The following is a 25,499-nucleotide window of genomic DNA, read 5'->3' on the forward strand; positions in this document are numbered from 1 at the left end:
CGTGAGTGAGCCCAGGCGAAGCAGCGGGTTTCGGAAGAGGAGCTATTCAGGACCCGCAAGGATTCCTTGTCCCCACTGTTTTGGCACCAGCGGCGGCGAAGTGATGGACTGCCCAGAATAACAAGCCTCCATGAGATGGAAACGGCTGACCACAGAGTGGCCAGGTCTACAAAGCTCAAAACCATCTCGAAGAAATCTTCCTCCCGCATTGTCAAAGGATTCAGAAAGATTGGACCCTTGCCAAAACGAAACACTGATTTCCAAATTGTCTACGTGTTCATTCTGTGGCTACGCAGAATTTGAGGAGGGGTTTTAATCAGCCCACCTGTGATTCCATAGAGTTCGCCAACTCCTTTTCCTCCAGCCGTGAGCAATTCAATCTCCTTGGCATGCTTGGATGGATACCAGTCCAAAAAAACCGATACATACATAAACTGTCAAACACATAAACATGGTTCTCAACTTTCAAGAATTTCACAAAGAGGCCATGTCCATTGCCAAATAAACCAGAAAAAAATAAATCTCCATCAAGCAAAAGAACGAAACTATTGTTGAAGAACAAGGTTGAAGAGATCGCATCCACCACCATCTTAGCAAATAACCAAATCAACATATCACTAGTAGCAAGAAAACTAAACAAGAAATCCATCCAAGAACACCAGAATATTGGGGTTTTTATCGGCCAACCTGTGATTTGATTCTGTGTAGTTGCCCTCCTGCGTGGATCTATTCTCCTTGTACGGACTCGTATAGTTTCAGCTGAATTCGTTAGCGTTTGGTTTCAGCTAAATGGCCGAACTTTCAGGTCTACATGCCTCGATCGTCGCATCTCGATCGCTCCCTTGCAAATGTATGGGCCTCGAGGACGCGCTGGAGATTTTCGGCCAGATCAGAAAGCCCAACCAGCTCAAGCGAGAGAGAAATTATATTCGTATCTTTGGCGGCTTAGGCCCGGGTGAGGAGGATTTACGAATTGGCCGCAGAGAGAGATTTCATATCTTGTAACACGATGAGATGGATTTATGGAGGCGAGACGAGATTTGGAGGCAAATTCTCTTTTTTAAGGAAATGCCGGATAGGCGTGCCACGTGGCATAGGACGTGGACAGCGCTGACGTGGCTGGGAATCCGACGTGGAATTATAATCCCCCAGTGCACAATCTGGATCAATACAAGGTGAAGGCAGCACTGTGCCTTTTACGCCTGTTTTAGAGTAGCCGACTTCCTTTTTCGTCAAAGAACTCCATAACCAAATTATCCATGAAACAAAACTATATACATGATCCTATCAAGCATCCCTCAAGCTCCCATATATATATATCTCGCTCACCCTTGTTCCAAGCACTTTGCTTTCATGACTAGAAGCTTCAAAAAAGTCCCAAAAAGGTTTTGTAAACACACCAAGCTGTAAGACAGGAGTAAAATACGGTCAATATTTCGGGATTATGACACTCTTGTACTCAGCAAAAGCTTTTTGCAGGTTGAAGCTTTGCTCCATTTTGATAATCTCTTGTGTCCGTAGAAGGAGAAGCATGTCATTGCCTGCAGTGAAGACTGCTTATAAATTACAATCAAATATCTATATCCAATCCTTAGCGTAAGACAACATTTCTAGAGGTCGGTTCACAGACGTGGTTCAGCTTCTTGGCATGGTGTGTGCTATGCGTTTGAGTTCTGCACGCAAGTCCGTACCAGCAATCATCCCTTCTCGCGGCCTCAGGGGGCATTTCCTGGTGAACAAAAGAAAAACGCAATATACATCTCAAAACTACAAGCTTAAAAAGCTCACCGTCTTCGGGATGGACATCCTAAACTTGTCTAACAAGTGCCCAATGACTTTGTCAGCACAGTCACTGCAAATGCACAGTTCATCAGAGCCTGTCAAGAGAAGTAGAGCATTAGAATCTTACTTGCAGATTGCCGAGGTTGACGTTATTCCTTGCATGTCTGGGAGGGCTGAAAGAACCAAAATAATGGTTGACAAAACGAAGTATATTACACAAACATACCAAGCTCAGACCGATCCACCTTCTGCATCCAATCCCTCACAACACCTTCGACGGTGAGCCCATGCTGAGATATGTATTGGTTTGTAAACTGCACAGCAAGATCAAAGTCAAGAAAACAGAAGTATAGGAATGGAGAAAATGGAAATGACCTCTTGCTCGACTGTATTGGACTTGTGCGTTCCACAGGGAATGGAACTTATTTGCCGCTCGTTCATCTAAAATAAAGAGAAACTTCAGACGATGATCATAACGAACACGACTTACAGGTAGCAGTCTTTCGCTTGGGCATCCGATCTCGCCAGAGTCCGAGGGAAGGTTCTGAGAGCGCCAATAAGCATCGCAACATATAACTCTGCAGGCAGCACCTGAGAAAAGAAAAAGCTAAGAGTCAGAAGCACAATGACAAGCAGTAGATTACATCTTTGCGGAACACTAAGATCCGTTCTCTCTGGCATTTCCCAACCGCAATTGTCACAGGTTAAATGCGTACTACCAGGTTGACATTGGAATGCGCTGCTGTTCGCTACAAAGAAGCAAAACAAGAGTGGGAAATCAGAGACAAAGAAAAGCTTACAGTTGCATTGTCGACAGGAAGTCCGCTCCTCATCATCTTCACCACCTTCACTTTCATAATCACGGTCGGCATCACCGTCACGACTATCGGCCTCTGATTCGTGAATGCTCTCCCCCTCATCCTCATCGTCCTCGCCTTCTCGTTGAGATGGGAAGGATGGCACAACCGGAACGCTGCTCAGCGTTGTGCGTAAGTTGCTGCCAACCGGTCGCATGCTGCTCAAGTTTGCGCGGAAGTTGCTCATGGTAATCGGTTTTGGATTGTTTAGTTTCATCTGTCCAAAGAAGTGAGCCAAAGTAGAAAAAAAAAGGAAAGAAGAGAGAAATCCTTACAAAGCTCGAGGTGACCACAGAAACTTTGTCCATCTTCTCAATCACCTCCGGCGAGCGCTTGAGAGAAGGATTGTTGCTTAACAAGTCCTCAACCAAGCTAGCCATCATATGGTTCTTACAGGCGTAGACGATATCACCGCGGCACTGCGGACACTTACACCCGCCCTGTCCTCTGGCTTGAGAGGTCTTGTACCACTCCGAGAAGCACGCATTACTGCAAAGAAGAAAGAAGAACAACAATGAGGAGAAACTAAACTCGCGAGAACGAGCTCGAAAACTTACCAGAAGTTGTGCTGACAGGGTGATACGCACACCACATCGTGCCAGATCTCCAAGCAAATGCAGCACTTGAAAGTGGCCACATCGAGCGTTGTCTAGCAGAGAAATCGCAAATCTCAGACTAGAGAAAAAAGAAACAAGTGGCCAAACCTTGAGTCGACTCTCATCCTCTGGCTCTTTCTTCTCCTCCTCCGCTGGAGCTTGCTTTTCTTCTTCCGCTGGAGATTTCTTCTTCTCCTCCGCTGGAGATTTCACTTTCTCCTCCACTGGAGATTTCTTTTTCTCCTCCGCTGGAGCTTTCTTTTCATCTTCAACCTTGAGCCGCTTATCGTCCACCTCGTCGTCGCTATCGCCGCCAAGGCGCAAGCTCTGTGAAACGCACTCGATCAAAACCACCGACCAGAAAGAAGAGGAGAACGAAACCTACATCGGGAATCCGGCGCTTCTGGGCAGCTGGAGGACGATCGCAATCAGAAACTCTGTGAAGCAAAGCGAGAGAAGAGAGAGAAGCACAGTACCTGACGCCATGATCGCAGCGAAGAGGAGCAAAGAAATTTAGGGCTCGTGGAAAAGAATATGCGGCACGGCAAACGAGAATATACCCCGTTAGCTTCCTCTAGAAGGCACTTTGCTCGAATAATGTGCCGTTGCCTTTTAGGGCTTGTAAAAGCGAATATTCGGCACTCAAAAACGAATATGCCGCAGCTACAAGGATCAGTCGTTCTGCTCGTCGTCGTGTGGGCGAAGAAGGCTGAGAGACACTCCAGCGCCGAGTGTGGTTGCTACAATGCCTAGAGATACCTCTGTTGGTACGTGAAGACCTGTGATCAAAGAAATAAAAATCACAAAAGCTAAGATCAAACGTGGCTTACCAAAGAAATCTAGCACCATCTTCGCTCCAATGAAGCCCAGGATGGCAGCTACGGCAGGCTGGATGGTACAAGAGATGTGAGCACCTAAACCGTGAAGCATCATCTTAAAGAAGTTCTTACTTGCAAGTATTCGAGCTCGGCCATACTGCTCGAAATCAATGTGTACAGTGATCTTAATCCTGCACAGAAGATGATGTCAAGTCTTCACACTGGATTTCAAGGATCTACCAAGAATGGCGAAGAGGTTGGAGGAGAAGACAATGAAGGGATCTCTGGTGACGCCAAACACTGCTGGAATCGAGTCCACCTGTGGAAAGAACACTGGAGTGAACTTTCAAGCATCCAAAACTAGGTGCGCTACTTACGGCGAAAGCAATGTCGCTTAGCTCAATCACGGCCAGCGTGAGAAGCAGCGGTGTCGCCTACAAAGACTTAATGCGTTAGCTTCATTCCGAAACTAGAAACTTCGAACCATTCTGACGCCATCAATCGTAGTGAAGAATTTTTGCCCGTCGTAATCGGCTAGAAAGAGCAACGTTAGATTCTACGAGCATAATTCGCGAGAACTCACGGGTCACGGGAATAAAGCGCTTGCATGTATTCACAATATAGTTCTCAGAAAAATCGTTTTCTTCGTCCGAGCCTGTAAGCAGCTGAAGTTATGCAGTTAAGAGAAGCCTTGTGAAACCAGACACAAACCTTATAAGAGGAAAAGAGGAGTATGGCCGCAAGCAAGAGGTTGACAACTTCAAATCTCTGTGACCACAACCAACGCTATAAGAAAAAAGAAACAAACATTCAGTACGTGCCTCTAGAGTAGCAACGCCGAGAAGAATCATGGTAGCCCGAAAAACAATAGCTCCAGCTATTCCATACGTGAGAACGCGACTCTAAGTAGAACATTTCGCCAGTGAGGACGCTAAACTTCATACTCTGCGCACCTGATACTGAAGTGGTACTTGAAAATAGTTGAAAATAAGAACAAAAACGAAGAGGTTGTCGACCGAGAGGCTTTGCTCCAAGAGATATCTGCACCATTGAAGTTAAACAACACAAGCACAGGAAATTTTAGAAGAAAATACCCCGCAAAAAACTCGGACGCTTTTGTTGATCCTTCCGTGACACCAACAAATGCTCCAAAAGCGGCTGCAGCAGTCACCTAGTAAACAAAATTTCCGAAAGTTGTGCTTTTGTTTTTGGTTTCTTTTGTCACTCACCCAAAATACGACTGTCTTAATGGCCGCCTCCTTTTCTATGACTGGCTTCGTGACTGGAACGTCCTCGATCTCGATCTCGCCAACAGTGGAGACTGAAATAGCAGCAGCTTCCACGAGCTTCTCGGCAACAATTCCAATGCTTTGTTCTGTCGATTCATTGTGATCATCTGCGTATCGAAAAGCTTAAGAAATGTAAAAAGAAGGAAGATCACAGCTCAAAGAAAGAACAAGAAAAAAAAATGAGAGAAAACTTTGTTTTACCTTGTGTGTCTTTTGGCATGCAATGCAACAGTGTCCTCAAAGTAGAGAGCCTGGTTGCTGCAAGAACAAACAAAAACAGAAAGATTTCTTGCTAAGCGATTCTCTAGAGACTAGAATGATCTTACCGACCATATAACACTAGAGGAGTGTTCGCATTCCTTCTCTGCGAGAATCCACGCTTAGTGACCTAGACACAATCAAATCGATGAAATGCCATGGATTCCTACCAGCGATGGAGCCGCATTGCCGGGAATAGTTGGAGCTGTGAGAATCTCTCGGCGCCAGTGACGAATCGTTGCGGGCGCGCTAGGGCTCGAGAGAGACGCGCAAAATCCCGGCGCCATGGCAAAGAAGAAAACGCACGCATTCAAATCGAATAGCTACAAACAAGAGGGGACGCGTGTCATTCTCTCGGAGGGTTTAAGCGGTTTAGGGCTTTTGATGGCTATGGAGGAGGGAGAATCGTCAGGTTCGCTGCTTTGATCGTGGATTTTCCCGCGCTAGATCGCCTCCTCTGTCCAGGAATCGAGGAGGATGCGACGCCCGGCGAGCTGTATGATCCACTGATCGACGATCGCGACGAGAAATGGGCCACGGCGCAGCGGCAGGGGCGGAAGTCCGACGCGATTCTCAGCTGCCCGGCTTGCTTCACGACGCTATGCCTGGATTGCCAGAGGTGAGTGAGAATTTCGATCCGAGAGACAAGAGAGATTTCGATATTTCTAAGGATTTCCCACTGGCCAGGCACGAAATCTACGTGACGCAGTACCGCGCGATGTTCGTGAGGAACTGCCGGGTGTGCGAGGACGAATTCGTGGAGGAATCCCGCGGCGATCGCAGGAAGAGCCAGAGGAAGAGGAAGCGCGAACCGTTATCATCGATCGCTACTCCCGCCGCTGGCGCTGGCGCTGCCGCTCCGACCCTGCGACGCGTGCGATGCGCTGTTTGCAGTGTGGAAGTCGGGGCGATCGACAGCGACGAGGTATACCATTTCTTTACTGCGCTGCCCAGCTACTCGTAAGAACCCTAAAAGAGAGTGGGGGCGTAAAGGACGTCCCGGCGGACTTTCCAAGCCGGAAGGTCCAGCGTGCGCAATTGTGGCACGGAAACCACCGGGGCCGGCTGACCATTCCAGCTCGGAATGTCCGCCGTTAGCTATGTGTATGTATGTGTACATGATGATGATGATGATGTCCCAGGGGCACCCCATTTCGCCGTGATATTACTTTGATCGATAGGGAGAGAAAGGGAAGAAGCCCTCTTTTGGTGCCGTGGGCGGCGCGGGGCGCGATCGATCGATCCCGGCTGCTGGCTGGTCAGCTTGATCCGGCGCCGGGGAGCCGCGTTTCGTGTGCATCGGCGCGTTGAATCTGGTGGTAAGTGGTGGCTGGAGGAGAGCATTTGGTGAGAAGATCGGTTAGGGTTTAGAGATCGGGGCGTAGGATCGCAGGATTTAGGCGCTGCTGCTGGAAATCCAGGCCGCGACTCTCTCTTTTCTCCTTTTTTCCTTTCTTCTTCTGGCGGACAGTGCATGGGGTACTAGGTGATGATCTTACTAAGAGGCTATTGCATGGGTGAAGGATGCCAGAGCTCCGTAGAGGAGCACGCCAAGGCGGCAACAACAAGAGCAACAATGCTACTGACGGTGGCGGCGACGCTGGCAGTCCTTCCGGCCGGAGGGCTTCCCTGAGGAAATCAGCTACGCCGCTCTCGGTTAGAACAAGGGCCGCCACTGCCAAGGCCGCGGCATTGGGCGTGAGGGATTTAAACTTGGATGAAAGGGAAGGCCAGGCAGCTTTAGGAGCTCCTACTACGCAAGCTAGAGCTTATAACAGGCGCAGGGCGAAAGAGAAAGTGGTCGAGGCGGCTCCTCCACCTCCTCCTGTGGTTGCAGCTCCTTCTCCAGACTTCAACGTAGAGCGCGGGGTGGAAGAAGAGTTGCGAGCTCCAATGGATGAGGAAAGCGCTGGGAGGAGTGCTGCTGCTAGAGGTGGCGTTGCGGACGACGAGGTTCCAACAGCGCCACTGCCGGAGAATGTATGATTTTTTTCCATCGGATGTGGATGTAACTTTGCAATTTGGTTTCTCTTGTTCCAGATACAAGTTGGTGGTTCTCCGGTCTATAGGACGGATAGGAAGCTGGGGAAAGGAGGCTTTGGTCAAGTTTACGTGGGTCGGAAGTTGGGGCCTGGTGATCTAACCGGTCCAAATGCTGTAGAGGTCGGTGGCGTTTCCTCTTCTTTTTTTGCTTATGCTGATTGTGTTATAACGCTCGTTTGCGCAGGTTGCTCTCAAGTTCGAGCATAGGAGCAGCAAAGGTTGCAACTACGGGCCTCCTTACGAATGGCAGGTTTACGAGTGAGTAGTTCTACCATGAGTCTTTTCTCTATAGTTTCTAAGTTTTGGTTGATAGCAACCTTGGAGGAAAACACGGGATACCAAAGGTGCACTTCAAAGGTCGCCAGGGTGATTACTTTATAATGGTCGGTGTTAGAGTTGCACTGTGTTACTTCTACTGAAAGTTTTAAGTGACTGTTCTAGGTAATGGACATGCTTGGGCCTAGCCTTTGGGACATTTGGAACTCCACCGGTCAAACGTAAACTGTGTTTTTCTTTCCCTTCAAGAATGTAACTCTTTTTTTTCCCGATTCCTTTTTGTTTCCAGCATGTCCAACAACATGGTGGCTTGCATTGCTGTCGAAGCAATAGCTATTCTGGAGAAAATGCACGAGCAGGGGTATGTGTGCAATGCACAATGTTGCTTTCGCAGATTTAATGTTTCGATGCAGATATGTTCACGGAGATGTGAAACCGGAAAATTTTCTCCTTGGTAGACCGGGTTCTCCAGATGAAAAGAAACTCTACCTCGTGGATCTTGGCCTAGGTAAAATTTGTTACGTGAGATAGTTGTTTCTCATGTCTAATATGGTCATGATTCAGCTACAAAATGGCTTGACGGTACTACGGGGTCTCACGTAGACTATGATCAGAGGCCTGATGTTTTCAGGTATCACTCTTGTGTATCTGTGGATCGGGCTAAGTTTTAGTTGTGTTTCAGGGGAACTGTTCGGTACGCAAGTGTCCATGCGCACCTGGGTAGAACCGGTAGTAGAAGGGACGATCTGGAATCTCTTGCCTACACGCTGATATTCTTACTACGGGGTCGTCTTCCTTGGCAAGGTTACCAGGTTAGAGGCTTTGGTTTTAAAATTATTGCCTGCAGCTAAGGCTGCTTGGGTTGTGCAGGGTGATAACAAAGGCTTCTTGGTCTGCAAGAAGAAGATGGCAACATCACCAGAGTCATTATGTTGTTTCTGTCCGGCTCCCTTCAAGGAATTTCTTGAAGCCGTTGTCAGTATGAAGTTCAACGAGGAGCCGAACTATGCAAAGCTGATTTTGCTTTTTGACAGCATATTGGGCCTGCCTGCCCAACGGCCGATCAACACCGAATGTGCAACGAAGGTAAGATAAGAAGAGAACGAGACAGCTGATGAGTTTGACATTATCTTTTACATTGTAGGTCGGTCATAAACGCGGAAGGCTGGCGGACTTTTCTGACGACGAGGATCGTGCCAAGAAGAAAGTTCGTCTGGGCATGCCAGCAATGCAGTGGATATCAGTCTACAATGCTCACAAGCCGATGAAGCAAAGATACCACTACAACGTAGCCGACACACGCCTTGCACAGCATGTTGAAAAAGGCAACCAAGACGGGTTGTTCATCAGCAGCGTTGCCTCTTCGACGAACCTCTGGGCGCTGATAATGGACGCCGGAACTGGATTCGGTTCGCAAGTCTACGAGCTATCGCAAGTGTTTTTCCACAAGGTACTACTTTTGACGAAACAATTTTTCGAGGCTTCTCACATTTCTCTGCTGCCTGTCAAAGGAATGGATCATGGAGCAGTGGGAGAAGAACTACTACATCAGCGCAATCGCCGGTGCCAACAACGGTAGCTCGCTGGTGGTGATGTCCAAGGGAACGTCCTACACGCAGCAATCTTACAAGGTCAGCGACGCGTTTCCCTTCAAGTGGATCAACAAGAAGTGGAAGGAGGGATTCTACGTGACGTCCATGGCAACGGCAGGCAACCGCTGGGGCGTGGTGATGTCGAGAAACGCGGGGTTCACAGAGCAAGTGGTGGAGCTCGACTTTCTCTACCCGAGCGAAGGCATCCACTGGAGATGGGACCACGGGTTTCGTATAACATCCGCGGCCGCGACATGGGACCAGGCCGCATTCGTGTTGAGCGTTCCAAGGAAGAAACCATCGGATGAGACGCAAGAAACGCTGCGAACATCGGCTTTCCCGAGCAGCCACGTAAAGGTTGGTGTGGTGTGATTTTTTTTTTTGCTCAAAGCTTTGGTTTTGATCGCTTTGCGTGGTGATATTGTTTGCGCAGGATAAGTGGGCTAAGAATCTCTATATAGCAGCTGTTTGTTACGGACGAACAGTGTCATGAGCCATGTAATATCAAGGAGACAAAAACAAATAATTTGGGTCTATGGCTGCTTGATGAGGCCCTTGGAGAAGGACTTAAATAGTTCTCTCTCTTAAGTCTTTTAACTTTGGAAGAAATCACTGGACGCGAGTTTTGCGAGGTTTTATCACCGTCCCGATGGCTGTCAAAGCGATTGGAAGAAGCGTTCCAGCGAAATAGACGCTTTTGTACGCAGTGAATGTGTCCCTCGCGTCTAAAACCTGTTTAAAACGAAGAAAAGGACTTTGCTAAGAAAGCGAAGGCTTGATGAAACATACGTACCAGGAATCCAATGCAGGCATAGTTGAGAACCAGTAACGTGTAAGCGAAGTTTAGAAACCACGCTAGAGGCCGGAGGAAAGAGAGGTGGTCGGGTATGGCCTTTTTCCATCTATATAGCGCTGCAGAGAAAGGTTTTTAAGAATTCTCATGACGAGAACACGAGAAAGAATGGATTACTTCTCGAGCCAGAGATGAGAATAGCGGTATGGACGAAGAACATGATATACCCGGCATAGAGACCCTGGAGGAAAGCAAAAAGGATGAAACAAAGAATCGATGAATGAAATCACTCTACTTACATGCCACACAGCGCTGACAACTTGAGTTGCTAGCAGCTGCTGAAAGCCAGCCTTCTTCCCCGGTGGTACCAGCCTCTCGTAAACATCTAGCAGAGCTCACAGATTAGAACAAGCGCGAGCCAAGCGAGGGGAAAGGAAACCAAGTGTACAATGTCTTAACCAGGTGCTGATGTGAATGTTCCACTTGGACGGGACCTCGGCGGCGCTGCCTGCGAGCTCCACTCCCGGGATATCTACGTTGAGAGCTTGATCCCAACGCGGCTTGGGGGGCTGGGAGCGGGACCAGCCGCTAAAGCCCAGGCCGGAGATGATGAGCGAGGCCTCCGAGATGGACCATATGAAGTAGTACTTCCATCTCGCGGAGAAGCCACACAGCCACATGTAGAACCAGCGCGCCCAGAATTTCCACTGCATGAACTCCGGCTCGAGGATTCGCGTGAAGCGGACGCGAGGGATGAGCAGCATGTACATGCCCATGCAAAAGAGGGCCTTGAGTAGAACTCGGAGAGTGTCGCGGTATGGCGATGGTGCGTTTCCTTCGGAAAACTTCCATAGCTGGAAAGAAGAAATGGTTAGAGGGAGAACTTAAGAGGAAGGAAAGCTCTCACTCACCCCTTGTTCTTCGCTCCAGTCGATGTAGTCTTTCATCTCATAGACCGGCCCAGCCAAGTGTGTTCCACAGCAAAAGCAGTAGCCGAGATACTCGAGCACTGAGGGACGTCGCACGAGCCGGTTGCGCTTTTGTGTTCTTCGCAGCTTCTCCTCCTCGAGAAGCCCATCCTGGTAGCACATTGCGCAGGAGACGAGCTTGAGCGTGAGCACCATCAAAGCTCCTGGAGAATTCACAGCACAAAGAGAGGAGAAAACAAATTCGATCGAGTGATATGCCAGGATATAGCAAAACTTGGCTTACCAGTCGAATCGATGCCTCCCTCCTTCCACGCATCGCCACTCATGTAGTAGACGTGGCTGCGCCAGGAAAGATGAGCTACACGAAATACGAGAGAATTTCTTACCAGGAAATAAGGAATGCGAAATCCAGGACGAAGCTCACGATCCCACAGCTCGGGCGATGGATTACCATGCTAGCGTACGTGACGACGACGGGGAAAACGAAGAGCGCATTGGCGCCGGGGCCGAATGCCAGATGCGAGACGAGCATCCCTGTGATCGCCGAGTAGAGATGCCGCGCCGTAGGGTTGGGCATGAGGCGCCATAGCCAGCCGATTGGAATCGTGGAGAAGAAGAAGACGAGAAATCTGAGCACCGGCACCGAGATTCCGAGCGCCACAGCGACATCGCTCATGCCCGCCATAGCCAGCCCCGCCGCGCGGCTATTCCATTTGAGCTAAGCCCTACTCCAGGAATCAAAGCGTCCACCTAGGCGCTGACGTGTTCACATAATCAGCTAAATGCTGGCGCGTCAAAAAAAGATTGGCCAACGTGGCACTGACGTGTCCAGAGCTTATTTTTTGGTTCCATTTTATCTTCGTCTTTATCTCGCTTCTCTCGGCTCGCGATCTCTGCAAACTATCGAGCGATGGGTTCCAGAGATTCTTCTTGATGGATCGATCATCCCTTTTGCTTCACTTGGCTATTTCTTTGCTTCCCAGCGGCGCGTAGTCCCAGTTGAGAGCCCGGATCTCTGCGTCGATCTTTTCTTTGATGTCTGGGTGCTCGGCCAGTACCTCGTCGACTGTGATCGTCGGTAACCTCTCCTGGAAAAGAGAAGAATGGATTGGAATCCTCGAAACGAGAGTGAAAACAACGCACCTTGAACTTTCTGATCTTCTCCTCTTCTTCCTCCAGCTTTGCTCTCGCGGCAGCAAACTCTTCGTCAGCTTTGATAGCCTTCTGTTCCTGCGAGCGATCGAGCCATGAACTTCTAAAAGAACTTGAGAAGTTGAGAACTTACAAGGTCGGCAAACATCTTGATGGCCTCCTCTCGATCTTCGTCCACATACTTTGGAACTTCTATGCCTGAAGAAGAAAGATCAAAAACAAGTGAGTAGCTTGAATGCCAAAGGAAAAGAAAAAATCTACTTTTCTGTCCCTCAAACGAGAAAGAAATAAAAATTCTCCTTACTCTCGTAAGTCTTCTGGTAAAGATCCACAACTTCAGCAGGCAAGACCTTCCTGTGAGCCTCCCAGTCGATTACATGCTTCTCCTGCCGAGAGAGAGCGCAAGAAAAGAAAGAAAATCTGTCAAAAGCTCTGGCAAAATCCAAATCCTCTCTTGCAATCCCTCAATCTACAATGTACAAGGAGCATACCTTGATAAACAATGCGTCCATGCGATGCGCCGTCTCCGTGATGTGATGCTTGAGCTTCAGAAGCTCAGTCTTCACATCTGGCGAGAAGCTCCAGTAATCGATCCAGTGGTCCATCTCCTTCCAGTCCAGGCCGCCCGCCGCCGATCTCCCCGCCAGCGCCCGTAGCGCCCGTGATGCCCTGAAGGCGCCCACAAGCGCCATAGCCAGCAAGAAACCCAAAGAGAGAATTTTGTTTTTAGGGTTCTTGAGCTAGGTCATTGGCGGCAATGGCGTCGGTAAGTGATCCAGCCGCGATGATTCTACTCTCGATCGATCACACTTCTTGCTTGCAGGCTAGCGGTGTCGACAATACGTCTCGGCGCAAATGGGATCGCCAGGAATTTCTTGAGCGCGCTCGCAAGCGCGTAAGTTTCATAGAGAGCTCCTCTTTCTCTTAATACTGGGTGTTTTAAGGATGGTTTTCGCAGGAGGTGGATCAGCAGGCTCGCCGAAACAGCTGTGAGTAAATTGTTTGGTCGATCGATCGTTCTAAACTTTCTTTCTCCAGCGAGAGATGATTCACCTCCTGGTGAGAAGAAGCCTTTGAAGCACCGGGATTTTGAAGTGGACCTTACTGCTCGTCTGGGAAAAACTCAAGTAAGCCAAAACATTTTTTCTCGTCCTGTCACCTTTCCACTCTTTTCGTTTTCTCGCAGGTGATTACTCAAGTCGCTCCCTTGGATCAACAGGTAGATTTTTGCAAATTCTTAGTGATTTTCATGGCACTCGTTGGCAGGCAGGCTACTTTTGCAGTGTTTGCAACTGCATTGTCAAGGACTCCGCAAACTACTTGGATCACATAAACGGGAAGAAACGTAAGCTAGTCTTCAAAGTCTCGGTTTTGCGTGACGATAGCTTACGTTGTTCTCTGAAGATCAAAAGGCTCTGGGAATGTCTATGCGTGTTGAGCGGTCCACTTTAGAACAGGTGAGTAGAGGATTCATTCAGAGATCTTTTCGTGCAAACCCAACGCTATCACCAGGTCCAAACTCGCTTCGAAACTGTCAAGAGGAAAAAAGCCGAGGGAGGACTGACGGACGAAGGCACGTATGAAATGTCTATCCGTTGTTACCTTTCAAGGCTTTTTTCTTTGTGCCAGAGTTCGAGATGCGAATGCTAAAACAGCAACGGGAAGAAGAGGAGCGCAAGAGGCAACGAAAAGAAAGGAAAAAAGAGAAGAAGGTTTGTGTCCAAGTGCTTTGTTTTCCTGCTCCACTTAGCTTTGCTAGCAGAGGGAGAAAGCTTTGGAGGACGCAGGAGGAGAGGTAGACGATCCTGAGGTTGCTCAAGCAATGGGCTTCGGTGGCTTTGGCATGAAGAAGTGAATGGAAACACCGACGTTGAATGGCAATCCTGACAGTAGTTGCATGCTTGCTGTTTCTGTTTTTTGATTTCTTGAACTTCAGAGACATAGTTGGCAGATCAACTATAACACTTGAACAACATATTGATTGAGATAATCATGCGAAAAGGACTACTAAGCAGACTAGCGCTACCTCGTTGCCCAGACGCACTTGGATAAGAAGAAGGAGAAGTCCTTTTGTTTTTACAAAATACAAATTAGTAATAGAATTATTGCTCACTTTCCATTTGGTTAAATTATTGTTTATACTTCAATTTTTAGCAAAACTTTATAGCTAACCAAATTTTGACTTCGCCAAGAGCTTTAATGCCTAAAGAATATTGATTTTACTCATGAACTCTTATATTTCTTTAAAGAAGCAATAATAATATGTATACATTATAATGTTGAAAAGTTTAGCCTTTACATAGATTTAACTAGCAAAACAAATATGGTTTAAATAACTTTTAAAAAATTAACATTGTATGGATATTAATTAGCCCAAACCCTTAAATTAAAATTCTCTCTTAACCTTTCGGGTCTTTCATTAGTTTTTTCCTAAAGTTTTCAAACTCCACACTTTGTTTCTATTTCTTTTTCCATTTTCCTTTTTCATTTCTCTTTATAATCATACTTTTCATCATCTATCCTTTGTCCTTTATTTACTTACAAGATTTCACCTTTTATTTCTAGCTTGCAAACCATAGGTTCTTGCCACGTCAGAGCTTGGGCATCCTCCCATGGTCATTTGTTGGAGCATGGGTATGATTTTCGGGATATATTTTGAGATTAATCCATGTGTTTATATTGGATGATATAACATATTTTCCAATGAGAGGTAGTGTTTTTAATGGGATTTTGAGTGTGTGGCGGTTGCATATAGATTCATTTTGCTATTTTTGCTTTCCTTTGTTTTGCTTTCAATCAGTTGATCAAGTCTTTTTCTTCTGTTGTTTGTTTGTGCTTTTCTGTTTATTTATTTATTTATTTTATTCTTGGTTTCCAGTGAGTGCAAGAGCCTTGTGTTTGCATTGCAAGAACATTATGAGCATGGTAAATGAGCTCACAGGTACAAATTTATCTAATGTCTCTTTATTTTCTTTGCGCTTGCTCTCACAACATTTATACATGTGTTTTAGAGATGGAACTTGCCAAGCTTGTGGTCATAAGTGCAAGCGCTTTGCAAGGCTTTTCAGTGACAACATGATGTAGATGCACCTTCATGAGACCTTGACGTTGGTACGTTTTGTGATTTCATATATCCATCCATATTCCAAGTTCCTTTTGTTTAAAGCGTGGGCGTTGCAAGGTTTGGATGGCAAAAGCACAGAGTGAATATGCCGGAATAGTGGTACATTATAGTTTGTTTGCTCTTGGTTCTTTGCAAGATAGACAATGAGGCTACTATGGGGAGGGCAAGGAATGAAGATTTACAATTGCATTCTGTATAAGCTCAAAAGCAACATGCATCACAACACTTGATCTTGGGCTTGAAGGTGGATTGAATTAAGATTTGATCCAAAGGAGGGGTGAGGAATGCCCAAATTAGAATTTCTTGGAGGACACAAGGAGTGGCAAGACTATGACATTAATCAAGCCTCCAAATAAATGACCAACACTCCACATTCTTGGTACATGCATGTGTGGGCCTTTCCCACTGCTATAGCTGACGAAGATGAGGAAGTTGGGGAGTAGCATCCACCAACTACAGTGGCTGAGCCTTTGCAGCTGCTCATGGTGGTGCCATCTCAGGATGTGGAGGCAATTGCAAATGAGACAGCTGTTGTGGAGAGGGAGCACACATCAGAAGCAGTTGATCCAGTTGATAGTGCAGCTCAGGTCAAGGATACTTCAGCACCATGTGAGGTTGTCAAGACCCTAGCACCGGGCAAACTTGTTGAGAGCTAGGACACCAATGGTGGTGGAACTAACATGCATGGAATGAGTAGATTGTCCTCCTAACAAAAAATCAAGTTTCATAATTTTAAATGATCATATCTCAAATGATAATGGACAATTGAGACCTGGGGCTGGTTTTTATTCTACATAGCCTCCAGCTTTGCTGAAGATGCCCAAGCAGAGTGTGTTCAATGCCCGCACATACATGGATATAAATATAGAAGTACTGTCCGAACATTTTCCCTTCATACAATTGAATCGGAACCATATGACGTGGTTCCAAAAGTTTAGGGTGTTAAGCTATAGATTATAAAAAACCATATGTGGAGCGAAATGTCATTGCATGTTCCCCCTTATGCAGTCTTGCATGGAATCCAAAAACATGAGCAATTATTTCGTCCACCTCATATACCTTTTCATCCATAGTTCCAAACCGATCATATTCAACCAAATAATATTGAACTAAGAATAAAAAATGTTACAAACGATTGTGGTTATCATTGGGCATTTGAAAATAATTTTCTTTATCCAAGTCCATGTTTAACATCTCCAAGATCAAAAGACTAGAATGAACATCAAAACATTATTTTAACCATTATTAGTTTTGTATTCTAATTTTATAAACAAACCTAATTATACGGGTTGCATATGCTCACTTGAACTCGAGCAAGTTTTTGGTTTGGGAATGCATGGACTGTGAACAACTTCATGCTGCCTTCCTTTCCCAAGAGAACAACCAACCTCTTTGGGAAATCTAGAATGGACTAAGAGGTCTAGCCTCTTCAACCTTGGTTTTAAGGACGTTCAACCAGGCATCCACTTGTGAGGAGCTCAGAGAGCCCTCAGCAGCAGAATATGGGTTCAATTCACCCAGCAGACCTCATACTTCGGTCTCCAACTCGCTGCACTTCAATGGCAGATTTGGAAAGCCCAAGGACTAGCACACTCAACACACCCGTGGGATCGACATTGACTGCAAGCTCTGTAATTTGATCAACACAAGCATATAGCCTCCTCTACGTACTTCAGATAGAGATGAGAGATCGCTACGCCATATTTACATGCAAATGAGGTAAGACGTTTGCGACGCTCGTAGAAAAAGTCACGTTGTAAATTGGTCGCAAACATTAGAACACGCCACAAGCGCGCCCAGCCTGCAAACAAACAGTAGAAGTTAGAGAGAGAAAAGGGAAAACAAAAGTACGAAGCATATGCCGCATTTGCCGGCCCCATCTACATGAGTCAACTTCCAAAGAAAACCAAGAGTTTCTTGTTTTGCGAAAAACTATCGAGAGGAGGCGAGGAGACGCTTAGATTTCGGTGCTGCGGCAGCGAGATATGGAGCAAGGTACTTTAGCTGCTGCTTTGCTGATTTCCTGTGTTGGTTTCTTCGCCTGGTTCTATCTGAAAAATCGACATGGGAATGGTGAGACTGTTCCCAGAATGTACCCACTTCTGGGAACAATGCCTGAGTTGCTTAAAAACAAGGACAGGATTCTCGAATGGACTACTGAGTACCTTGCCAAGTCTCCCGGACACACCATCACGTTGAAGCGATGGGGGGCGAAGCCTTTCAAGCTCACGTCCAACGCTCAGAACGTAGAGTACATCCTCAAGACCAATTTCGACAACTATCCAAAGGGAGAGTATGTGTGCGACACGCTGAGAGATCTTCTTGGAGATGGCATCTTCAACGCTGACGCTGGCCTGTGGAAGCTGCAGAGAAAACTTGCGAGTTACGAGTTTCCTACCAGGTCTCTACACGACTACCTCATGGATTCTGTGGCCGAGAAGATTGAAAAGAGGCTGCTTCCAACGATTGCAAGCATTTGTGGCCAACGAGTCGACTTGCAAGACGTGTTCATGCGGTTCGCCTTTGACAGCATTTGCAAGCTCGCATTCGGAGTCGATCCTATGTCCTTGGATCCGTCGTTTCCCACGATTGCGTTTGCTCGAGCATTCGACGAGTCCACGAGGCTGAGTACTGAAAGGTTTTACCAGGTCCATCCCTTGCTCTGGAAGATCAAGAGGTACTTCAACCTTGGTTCCGAGAAGCACCTGAAAGAATATCTGGCAATCGTCAATGAGTTTGCTGCTATGGTGATAAACAACAGGAGAAAAAAAACAGGAGCTCGAGAGAACCAGGACTTACTTTCTCGGTTCATGGCTCTCGAAATGGAGGACACGGGAAGTTCGTACTCCGACAAATTCCTACGAGATATTATCATCAGCTTTGTTCTGGCAGGCAAGGACACAACTTCTGTCACATTGTCGTGGTTCTTCTGGCTCCTGTCAAAGCATCCCAAAGTAGAGAACAAAATCATCCAGGAGATAGTCGACGTTGCTGAAAGAAATCACGAACCTGGTCGAAGGATGAAACACTTCTCCTACAGCGAGCTCCGAGAGATGAACTATCTCCAGGCAGCGTTATCGGAATCCTTAAGGCTCTATCCAGCAGTTCCGTTCGACAGCAAAGGTGCCAAAGGCCCCGACGTACTACCAGATGGGAGCAGGATAGAGAAAGGAACGAGGGTCACGTACCAGATCTATGCAATGGGACGAATGGAGAGCCTATGGGGGAAGGATTGTCTAGAGTTCAAGCCAGAAAGGTGGCTAAGCAGCACTGGAAGTTTTGTGAACGAGAGTCCGTATAAGTTCACAGCATTTCAGGCAGGGCCAAGAATATGTATCGGAAAGGAAATGGCTATGCTGCAAATGAAGTCTCTGGTAGCTGCTATGTTGCCAAAGTTCAAGTTCGAGATGGCATCCGACACAGAGCCCCGGTACAGTATCAACATGACACTCGCCATCAAGAATGGATTGCCAGTGATTCCGAGAGCTCGAGAGTAAGGTTAAAAAAAAAGAAAAAGAAGCAATGTCAGGACGGAAATGTAACAGTTGCTTACATTTGTTGACGAATAAAGTTTTACAGTGTGGTTAGAGCTGCAATGCTGCAGAAGATACCAACGACAATAACAAAAGCAGGAAGCACCAACTCTTTGGCGTATTCCTGCACGGTTGAATACCAGGTGTCCTTTCTATACTTCAAAACACTTCCTATTCCATCAGCCTGCTTCTGACATTTTGCTCTGCAAAGAGAACTTAACACTGTACTCTGTAAACAAAAACATACCTTTGGAAGAACAGCAAGAAATGGTTTACTACGGGAATGGTATACGAAACCATGGAAACTCCAGTCGCCCCTGTAATTGTGATGATGGCGCCCGAATTGTTAGGCGATATGAGGCTGATGCCTGTGCAGAAAACAAGGATTCCAGCTGATATACACAAATGACGTAAGAAGCGATTCTGCTTCTTATCGCCAGGAATCCAACGGTTGATTGTGTAGCGAGTCGGAAACTCTACAGTTGGAATTGCAAAAGCAAGGTATACTGTCAAAGAGCGGCATCCAATAAGTAAATTATCGAAGCTTCCAAGGCTCATACCCGCCATTGCTAAGTTGAGTGATCCTTGTGGTACACCACCGCCAAGCCATTTGTTTTCCAGTATGTTTTCGGACGTAAGGCTCCCGTATCTTGCCGCGCCGAAGAATCCAATAGTGCCGTAAATGAAGAATGAAGTTCCTGCACGTAGCTCGCTTGAAGTGAAACATAAACACAAGGAGCATCTTTATGCTCACCGAGAACTCACCGAGAATAACTACACGAACCGAGTATGAGGTCAGCTTCACACCAACTTTACCAGCGGGCATTTCAGCAAGGAAGGGCATCATCATTGGCTGTACGTAAAATGCAAAACCAAATGTTGAAATAGCTTGAGTGATTGAGCCTGCATCCACCGATATGTCTCAGTTAAACAAAAAAAAAAAAAAAAAGCAATCAAAACTTGCCTATACTTGTAAACCCGACTGCAGCAAGCTCTCCGTTTTTCACCGCAGGCAGCTTGAACCTGATAGCATCTATGACAATTACCACGAGCAGCCAGATGACAATCGATGTTCCTACAGTTGCAAAGAATTCGAGCTGCATTGGAGAAGTTAAATCAGAAGGAAGAACAAAGTCAAAGTCACACCTGTCTCATTTTTTCCACCAAGCAAATTGGAGCGACAATGAAGACGACGGACAGGATCATAAGCACGCGCCCGCTACCTGTTAGCCAGGAAGGAGCATTGGAAGTGATGTTTTCAATGCCGATGACAGCAGCTTCACTGACTTGTTGAATGTTGCCTATAATGGTCCCAATGAGCAGAACCACTATGCTAATTTCGGTAGCAAGCTGTGCAAAGAGAAGAGAGAGAGAGAGAGAGGGCTTTTAGAAACTTAGAAAAACCAAAAAAAAGAAAAAAAAGATAGAACCTTCCACCACTTCCCACCAATGTGGAAAGCAAGAGACTCATAGTTGAGAGCTCCAGTACAATAAGCTTGTCTGAGCAGCAGATCACAAGTGTAAGTATTTGCCAAGGCCACAACAAGCATTATCAGGAAGCCGCAGACAATTCCCGTGGTAGTGAATGCATTTGACACGGGCAGGACCGCTCTGCAAGCCGAAGAAAAAAAAAATTCAAAGTCAGGAGGAAGGAAAAAAAACAAAGCTAGAGATGAAACTTTACCCTCCCATGATGCTGAGTGTGAGTGTGACGATGCCACTGAAGAGAGCATGTCGATACTCCCTCCTCCGCAGAAGGTAGAGAAACGGTGGCGAAGACGAATTGGGAATTTCCCCCTCGACATGACGCTGAGGCAGCTCTCGGGATCCGTCCTCTCGAGCTGCTACATCACAAGAAGGATCCATTATCACAGAATCAACAACCATATAAAAGATGGGAGTTTTTTAAGCGAAGAAAAGAAGACTCAAGCACGAGTTTTACTCTAGTCGCGTCTACCTTTCACGGAAAATCTTGCTCAAACAGTGCCAAGCTCACACTCTGCCAAGGCTTGAGGACGCGTTGGCTACATGACACAAAAGTCTACATCGAGAAAAAAGAAATCCACGGAGATTAGATCAAAGTCCCCATTGAAAGCTGTGAAGCGGCCACTCAGAGAGATTCCATACCTTCCATGCTGGCCACGACGCCTGCATTGCTGTTCCATGGCGCACCGATCGATGCCCTCCTCGCCAAGAGCCCTAGAAAGAGTTTTGGCGGGAAAGTGTTAGGGCTTATGGTACACTGTATTCAAAGTTGAGCGGGAAAATATTCTAGGGCTGCGTGGACGCGACGATCGCTTGCTCTCACGATGCTCATCTCGGAGGTACTTAGTGATCCAGGGATCGGCAATGTGGCTACAGTGAATCCGCTGCGGAGAATCGAGCGCCTGGTTTGCGACATCGAGCAGGCGTCTCCGGGAATCGGTGTCGACACTGTCGAAGAGCTCCAAGAATGCGTGCTCGGCCTCAAGTCCGAGCTCTCCGAGGAGCAGCGGCTGCAAATCTGGAAGCTGAGCTACCGGATTTGGAACACTTGCGTGGATATCGCCAACAGCATCCAGCAGCAGCAGCCGCCAGGCCGCGCAGCGGTGGATTCCTCGGCGGAATACCACGCGCGGCTTCGTCAGATCGCTAGCGAGATGCTTTTCTTGGCCGGTGCCGTTGGATCCATCCGGTCGAGCACTCTCAAGATGGCCACATTCTTCCTTCGATCGGGCACGACCTGGCACAAGATCCGGAACTACAAATCGGCGGCCGGCTGCTTCGAGCGAGCCACCGAGATCGTCTCCAGAGACAACGTCTTCTCATCGATCGGCACCAGGGAAGAGCAGCAGTTCATGTTTGATCTGTGCCTTGCGCGGTCGAGAACAGCGTGGGAGATGTCTCACAAGGCGCTGGCTTCCAGTTTGCTAGGGAGGGCCCGTGGTTTTCTCCAAGACTCCCTGGAGAGGTATCAAGAGCTGGCGGACGTGTATCTTCTCTACGGGAAATCACTCCTGGCGCTCCAGGACTCGGAATCAAAGGCGGAGTCCGTCAAGTACGTGGAGCAAGCGTATGAGATTTGCTCCGAGGCGCTCAAGGGATCATGCAAGAGCAAGAGCGAGGAGCAAACTGTCACAAGCCAGAAGCTCACAATTCTCAGGTACATTGCCGCTGGGCAGCTCCAGAACGGGAACTTCGAGGGAGTTCTCAAGTGCGTTTCGGTTCTCAAAGGCTCCTCGGATCATCCTAGCACGTCGTTCCTGGCGTTCAAGGCTTTGCTTGGTCTCAGTCGCTTCGAAGAGGCCGAGGAGGAGCTTATAGCGCTCATATCTCATGACAAGGCTGCGGTGGAGGTGTGCCTCTCCGCTTTGACGTTCTTGATCGAAGAGACGACGCAGCAGCTGGACGTTGCAAAGAAAGCGTTCTTCGTTTTGCTTTCGAGGTTTTCATCCACAACCGATGTCTGCGCGAGCATAATTGAGAAGTTGCTGAAGCAAGCGTCACCGGCTGATCCTATGAGCCGGAAGAGAGTGGAGGTGGCCTTGTCAATCGCGACGGACGACAGAGTGTTGAAGAGATTCAGTGCTTGTGCTGGGCCGAGACTGCACAACCCGTTGCTGCATTGCCGGAAGGAGCTGGAGTCCATGCATGCGCTTCTCTGGAACTGGCAAGTGTTTTTTCACCGTTATATTGGAGCTGACTTGTGGTGTGTTTTGTAATAGTGGCTCGGATTTCTTCCAGGCGAAGGACTATCCTACAGCCATCAGATTGTTCGAGGCTGCCATGCATTATCTGCCTGCGGAAGAGGAAACTACCATGAGAGCGAAGGCATTGCGTGTTTTATGTCTCTGCTATCTTGGCCTCTTGCAGTATGACAGAGCTGCTGAATACGTTGATGCAGCTGAAAAGGTGATTTTTGGTTTATTGTTGGTCTTATGACTGAGGATCTTTCTTTGTTCTTTGTAGCTTGAACCGAACGTGTCGTGCAGTTTTCTGAAGGTAAGTCGCTTGTTTGAGCTAGCAAGCTAACTACATCGATCTGTAAACTTGCAGTTCAAGATATGTCTACAAATAAATGACGAAGTCGGAGCAGCGAATCAAGTGAGCAAGATGATAAAATGCGCAGATTTCGAACCAGAATATCTGACACTGGCATCACATGAAGCTGTGGCATGCAAGAACATTAAGGTTGCGGTCTCTGCTTTGTCGAACATGTTGGTCATGATCTCGTCCAATTCTCGACCTCCAGCAGGCACTAAAGAGGTGACCGTCTTCAGGAACTTGATTTTTCTCGCTTTGCAAGATCTGAAGTGTCAGGACGAGGCAGTGAAATACTTGAAGCAGGCACGGCAGCGTCTCCTGGAAACAGGAGCTGAAACTTTCCTTGGATCCGGAAGCAGCGCAGAGAAAGAAGCGAGCTGGTTTGCTGGGTGCGCATGGAACCAGGGATTGGCTGCTGCAAAGACTCAGGACTGGAAAACTTGTGAAGAGCTTTTTGCCTGTGCTTCGGACTTTTATGCGTTGCTTTCAGATACGGCAGAAAATTTGCAGTCACTAGAGACATCGCTACTTCTGACCGTCGCTGCGTTGCTCATGATATGCAACGAGTCCGATACAGAGAAGCTGAAACTGGCAACGGTCTACATGGAGAAGTGTCGCAAGGTAATGTATTCCTAAGTCGAGCAGTTTAGCTAGTTGCTGACATTGCCTTCGCAGGTGCATGCTTCTCTCTTGCTCAAGTCGCCAACTTTTGCAAGCACCGACTTCTACATGAACCTTTTGGCATTTGATCTCAAAGGCAAGATGAAGGAGTACAAGGAGCAGCTAGAGATTATGTACCGTTGCGCAAGCTTGCCTGGATTCAAGCCAGATTACTTTTTCAAGATGGCGATGCATGCATGTAACGGAGACGGAAGCAACACCGAAGTTCCGATAGCAGCTTTCAAGTCCTGCCTGAACCTGCTGCTCAGCTCCGCAGCTCCAGACTACAAGCGAGCAGCAATAATCATGAGGAAGCTCATAGTGCTTTCTGACCAGCGGAACAAGGATGGACCGGAGGTGCTGAAGCTGTACAGAGAAGCGAAGCACATGCTCTTGGGACTTCAGAATGGAGTCTATCCGTCCGAGGAAATCCAGTGGCTGGTCTCGACTGCTTGGAACAGAGCAGCGTTGCAAGTCAAGCTTTCCCGACTTCCAGGAGCAGAACAGTGGATGAACATTGCCCTGGAGCTGCTCAGCCATGCGCCTGCTATGGAACCTCAACGACAGGGAATGGTGGACAGCCTCAACGAGGTGATGAAGCAGAAGCAGGGCCATGTCGACTTGATGGAGGAGTGACTCCAAGCCGTTAGGGTTTATGCAGCTTGCAATGGGAGCAGAGAAGCGCGGGGCGCTCATTGTCTTGGAGGGTCTGGACAGAAGCGGGAAGAGCTCTCAGTGCCACAGGCTGGTTGAGTTTTTGAAGGGCACTGGGCTGAAGGTGGAGGCTTGGCGGTTTCCAGACAGGACAACTGCCATCGGTAGCTCGATTTCGGCTTACTTGGGAGGCGGGGCTGAGCTTGATGATCGTGCTGTGCACCTTCTGTTTTCAGCAAACCGCTGGGAGAAGAGGTATGACTTGGAAGTATTTCTTGATTATTTCTTGAGAACAGCTCATCTTGTTTTCTCACAGGCTGCAGATGGAAAGGAAATTGATGGCTGGGACAACGTTGGTAGTAGATCGATATTCGTACTCAGGAGTGGCTTTCTCTGCTGCGAAGGGACTGGATCTTGAGTGGTGCAAGGTGAAAATCATTGCCTAACTTTTAGCGTTTAACTAAGAGCCCCTGGACAGGCTCCCGAGGTCGGACTTCCTGCTGCAGATCTGGTCTTGTACCTAGATATTTCGCCAGAGGTACTCTACATTCTATAAAGCAGCTCTTTCGTTACTTTTTGTTTAGGAAGCTGCTGTGCGCGGTGGATATGGAGATGAGCGCTATGAGCAGCTGGATTTTCAGAAAAAAGTTGCCTTACAGTACAAAGGTCTGCAGGGTAAAAGATGGAAGGTGCGTCCGACTTTTGTTTTGTGGCGAGTTTTGAAGATATTGAACAGATTGTGGACGCAAGGCAATCGTTTGATCAAGTTCACGAGCTGATGAGAGAAACGTGTGTGAAAACTGTCAGCAATTGCCTCAATGGGTGCCACCATCTTTCTTGGCTGTGGACAGGTAGGCTTACCATTGCACATTGCTTCATCACAAACTCTTTTTTTTTGCACAGATGAAAGGGTAATCTTGTAGAGTGGGACCTGAGTTTTAGGGCTAAACAAAAGGAAGTTTTATGTAGTGCTAATTAAGAATGAGCCAAACTGGAATTTATGGTTAGACTTGAGTACAATAATAATATAAGGTATGTATGTACAAAATTATCCTTCTATATCTTTACTATTGCCATTTTACTATTCTATTATTACGTTTTCTCTATGATCTAATATTTA

At 47.3% G+C, this 25,499-nt stretch overlaps 10 protein-coding genes across 15 annotated transcripts; 5 read left to right on the forward strand and 5 right to left on the reverse strand.

Annotated features, from left to right (window-relative positions):
- Window positions 1-1,516: 1,516 nt before the first annotated feature.
- Window positions 1,517-3,795, reverse strand: LOC112340571 (E3 ubiquitin-protein ligase CHFR-like). The gene is made up of 13 exons (XM_024659246.1): window positions 3,712-3,795; window positions 3,621-3,646; window positions 3,344-3,562; window positions 3,197-3,288; window positions 2,915-3,128; window positions 2,583-2,856; window positions 2,427-2,531; window positions 2,273-2,373; window positions 2,158-2,223; window positions 2,009-2,096; window positions 1,910-1,955; window positions 1,789-1,852; window positions 1,517-1,729 (listed from the first exon to the last, which is right to left on the reverse strand). Exons 1-13 carry the CDS (start codon window positions 3,719-3,721, stop codon window positions 1,592-1,594), a joined length of 1,443 nt encoding a protein of 480 aa, XP_024515014.1. The 5' UTR covers window positions 3,722-3,795; the 3' UTR covers window positions 1,517-1,591.
- A 25-nt stretch (window positions 3,796-3,820) lies between these two features.
- LOC9653039 (thylakoid membrane protein TERC, chloroplastic) lies at window positions 3,821-5,910 on the reverse strand. 2 transcript variants are annotated; one of them, XM_024659248.1, is made up of 15 exons: window positions 5,771-5,910; window positions 5,673-5,706; window positions 5,544-5,600; window positions 5,283-5,449; window positions 5,148-5,224; window positions 5,007-5,094; window positions 4,875-4,955; window positions 4,765-4,821; window positions 4,637-4,718; window positions 4,538-4,587; window positions 4,431-4,487; window positions 4,294-4,372; window positions 4,186-4,244; window positions 4,066-4,123; window positions 3,821-4,014 (listed from the first exon to the last, which is right to left on the reverse strand). In XM_024659248.1, exons 1-15 carry the CDS (start codon window positions 5,885-5,887, stop codon window positions 3,908-3,910), a joined length of 1,170 nt encoding a protein of 389 aa, XP_024515016.1. In that variant the 5' UTR covers window positions 5,888-5,910; the 3' UTR covers window positions 3,821-3,907. The 2 variants fall into 2 exon arrangements, with proteins under 2 accessions (XP_024515016.1, XP_024515017.1); XM_024659249.1 differs by having other exon boundaries at window positions 5,669-5,706; window positions 5,771-5,824.
- An 870-nt stretch (window positions 5,911-6,780) lies between these two features.
- Window positions 6,781-10,147, forward strand: LOC9649899 (casein kinase 1-like protein HD16). The gene is made up of 13 exons (XM_024659245.1): window positions 6,781-7,580; window positions 7,641-7,763; window positions 7,828-7,901; window positions 7,957-8,026; window positions 8,085-8,140; window positions 8,209-8,280; window positions 8,333-8,427; window positions 8,484-8,550; window positions 8,602-8,731; window positions 8,790-9,005; window positions 9,064-9,369; window positions 9,431-9,868; window positions 9,945-10,147. Exons 1-13 carry the CDS (start codon window positions 7,125-7,127, stop codon window positions 10,002-10,004), a joined length of 2,163 nt encoding a protein of 720 aa, XP_024515013.1. The 5' UTR covers window positions 6,781-7,124; the 3' UTR covers window positions 10,005-10,147.
- On the reverse strand, window positions 10,021-11,950 carry LOC112340572 (lysophospholipid acyltransferase 1-like). Its single transcript, XM_024659247.1, has 8 exons — window positions 11,620-11,950; window positions 11,517-11,572; window positions 11,216-11,436; window positions 10,753-11,158; window positions 10,604-10,689; window positions 10,482-10,545; window positions 10,305-10,423; window positions 10,021-10,243 (listed from the first exon to the last, which is right to left on the reverse strand). Exons 1-8 carry the CDS (start codon window positions 11,916-11,918, stop codon window positions 10,121-10,123), a joined length of 1,374 nt encoding a protein of 457 aa, XP_024515015.1. The 5' UTR covers window positions 11,919-11,950; the 3' UTR covers window positions 10,021-10,120.
- A 16-nt stretch (window positions 11,951-11,966) lies between these two features.
- On the reverse strand, window positions 11,967-13,124 carry LOC112340573 (ATP synthase subunit d, mitochondrial-like). The gene is made up of 5 exons (XM_024659251.1): window positions 12,877-13,124; window positions 12,690-12,771; window positions 12,519-12,583; window positions 12,377-12,463; window positions 11,967-12,321 (listed from the first exon to the last, which is right to left on the reverse strand). The coding sequence occupies exons 1-5, from the start codon at window positions 13,075-13,077 to the stop codon at window positions 12,190-12,192; spliced, it is 567 nt and encodes a 188-aa protein (XP_024515019.1). The 5' UTR covers window positions 13,078-13,124; the 3' UTR covers window positions 11,967-12,189.
- On the forward strand, window positions 13,099-14,410 carry LOC9649900 (zinc finger matrin-type protein 2). Its single transcript, XM_024659250.1, has 11 exons — window positions 13,099-13,151; window positions 13,209-13,280; window positions 13,344-13,374; window positions 13,424-13,512; window positions 13,572-13,604; window positions 13,652-13,730; window positions 13,790-13,842; window positions 13,898-13,958; window positions 14,015-14,097; window positions 14,148-14,236; window positions 14,324-14,410. Exons 1-11 carry the CDS (start codon window positions 13,143-13,145, stop codon window positions 14,352-14,354), a joined length of 630 nt encoding a protein of 209 aa, XP_024515018.1. The 5' UTR covers window positions 13,099-13,142; the 3' UTR covers window positions 14,355-14,410.
- Window positions 14,411-17,403: 2,993 nt separating this feature from the next.
- On the reverse strand, window positions 17,404-21,238 carry LOC9649902 (sodium-coupled neutral amino acid transporter 1). Of its 5 annotated transcripts, none has more exons than XM_024659328.1 (12): window positions 21,170-21,238; window positions 20,727-20,886; window positions 20,473-20,653; window positions 20,189-20,392; window positions 20,007-20,139; window positions 19,808-19,945; window positions 19,290-19,740; window positions 18,519-19,245; window positions 18,309-18,445; window positions 17,927-18,226; window positions 17,675-17,872; window positions 17,404-17,560 (listed from the first exon to the last, which is right to left on the reverse strand). In XM_024659328.1, exons 1-8 carry the CDS (start codon window positions 21,174-21,176, stop codon window positions 19,083-19,085), a joined length of 1,437 nt encoding a protein of 478 aa, XP_024515096.1. In that variant the 5' UTR covers window positions 21,177-21,238; the 3' UTR covers window positions 17,404-17,560; window positions 17,675-17,872; window positions 17,927-18,226; window positions 18,309-18,445; window positions 18,519-19,082. The 5 variants fall into 5 exon arrangements, with proteins under 5 accessions (XP_024515096.1, XP_024515098.1, XP_024515099.1 ...); XM_024659330.1 differs by having other exon boundaries at window positions 20,727-20,883; window positions 21,170-21,227; XM_024659331.1 differs by lacking the exon at window positions 21,170-21,238 and having other exon boundaries at window positions 19,290-19,548; window positions 19,603-19,740; window positions 20,727-20,909.
- LOC9649901 (cytochrome P450 86B1) lies at window positions 17,495-19,006 on the forward strand. The gene has a single exon (XM_002985347.1). It carries the CDS (start codon window positions 17,495-17,497, stop codon window positions 19,004-19,006), a length of 1,512 nt encoding a protein of 503 aa, XP_002985393.1.
- A 74-nt stretch (window positions 21,239-21,312) lies between the features above and the next one.
- On the forward strand, window positions 21,313-24,363 carry LOC9653041 (TPR repeat-containing protein ZIP4). The gene is made up of 5 exons (XM_024659279.1): window positions 21,313-22,691; window positions 22,747-22,933; window positions 22,991-23,023; window positions 23,078-23,686; window positions 23,741-24,363. The coding sequence occupies exons 1-5, from the start codon at window positions 21,352-21,354 to the stop codon at window positions 24,359-24,361; spliced, it is 2,790 nt and encodes a 929-aa protein (XP_024515047.1). The 5' UTR covers window positions 21,313-21,351; the 3' UTR covers window positions 24,362-24,363.
- On the forward strand, window positions 24,339-25,386 carry LOC9649903 (thymidylate kinase). The gene is made up of 6 exons (XM_002985349.2): window positions 24,339-24,634; window positions 24,696-24,807; window positions 24,858-24,917; window positions 24,964-25,068; window positions 25,116-25,230; window positions 25,283-25,386. Exons 1-6 carry the CDS (start codon window positions 24,381-24,383, stop codon window positions 25,300-25,302), a joined length of 666 nt encoding a protein of 221 aa, XP_002985395.2. The 5' UTR covers window positions 24,339-24,380; the 3' UTR covers window positions 25,303-25,386.
- The last annotated feature ends 113 nt before the right edge of the window (window positions 25,387-25,499 follow it).

Source organism: Selaginella moellendorffii, unplaced genomic scaffold (genome assembly GCF_000143415.4).
Source record: "Selaginella moellendorffii unplaced genomic scaffold, v1.0 SELMOscaffold_67, whole genome shotgun sequence".
Taxonomy (NCBI): Eukaryota; Viridiplantae; Streptophyta; class Lycopodiopsida; order Selaginellales; family Selaginellaceae; genus Selaginella; species Selaginella moellendorffii.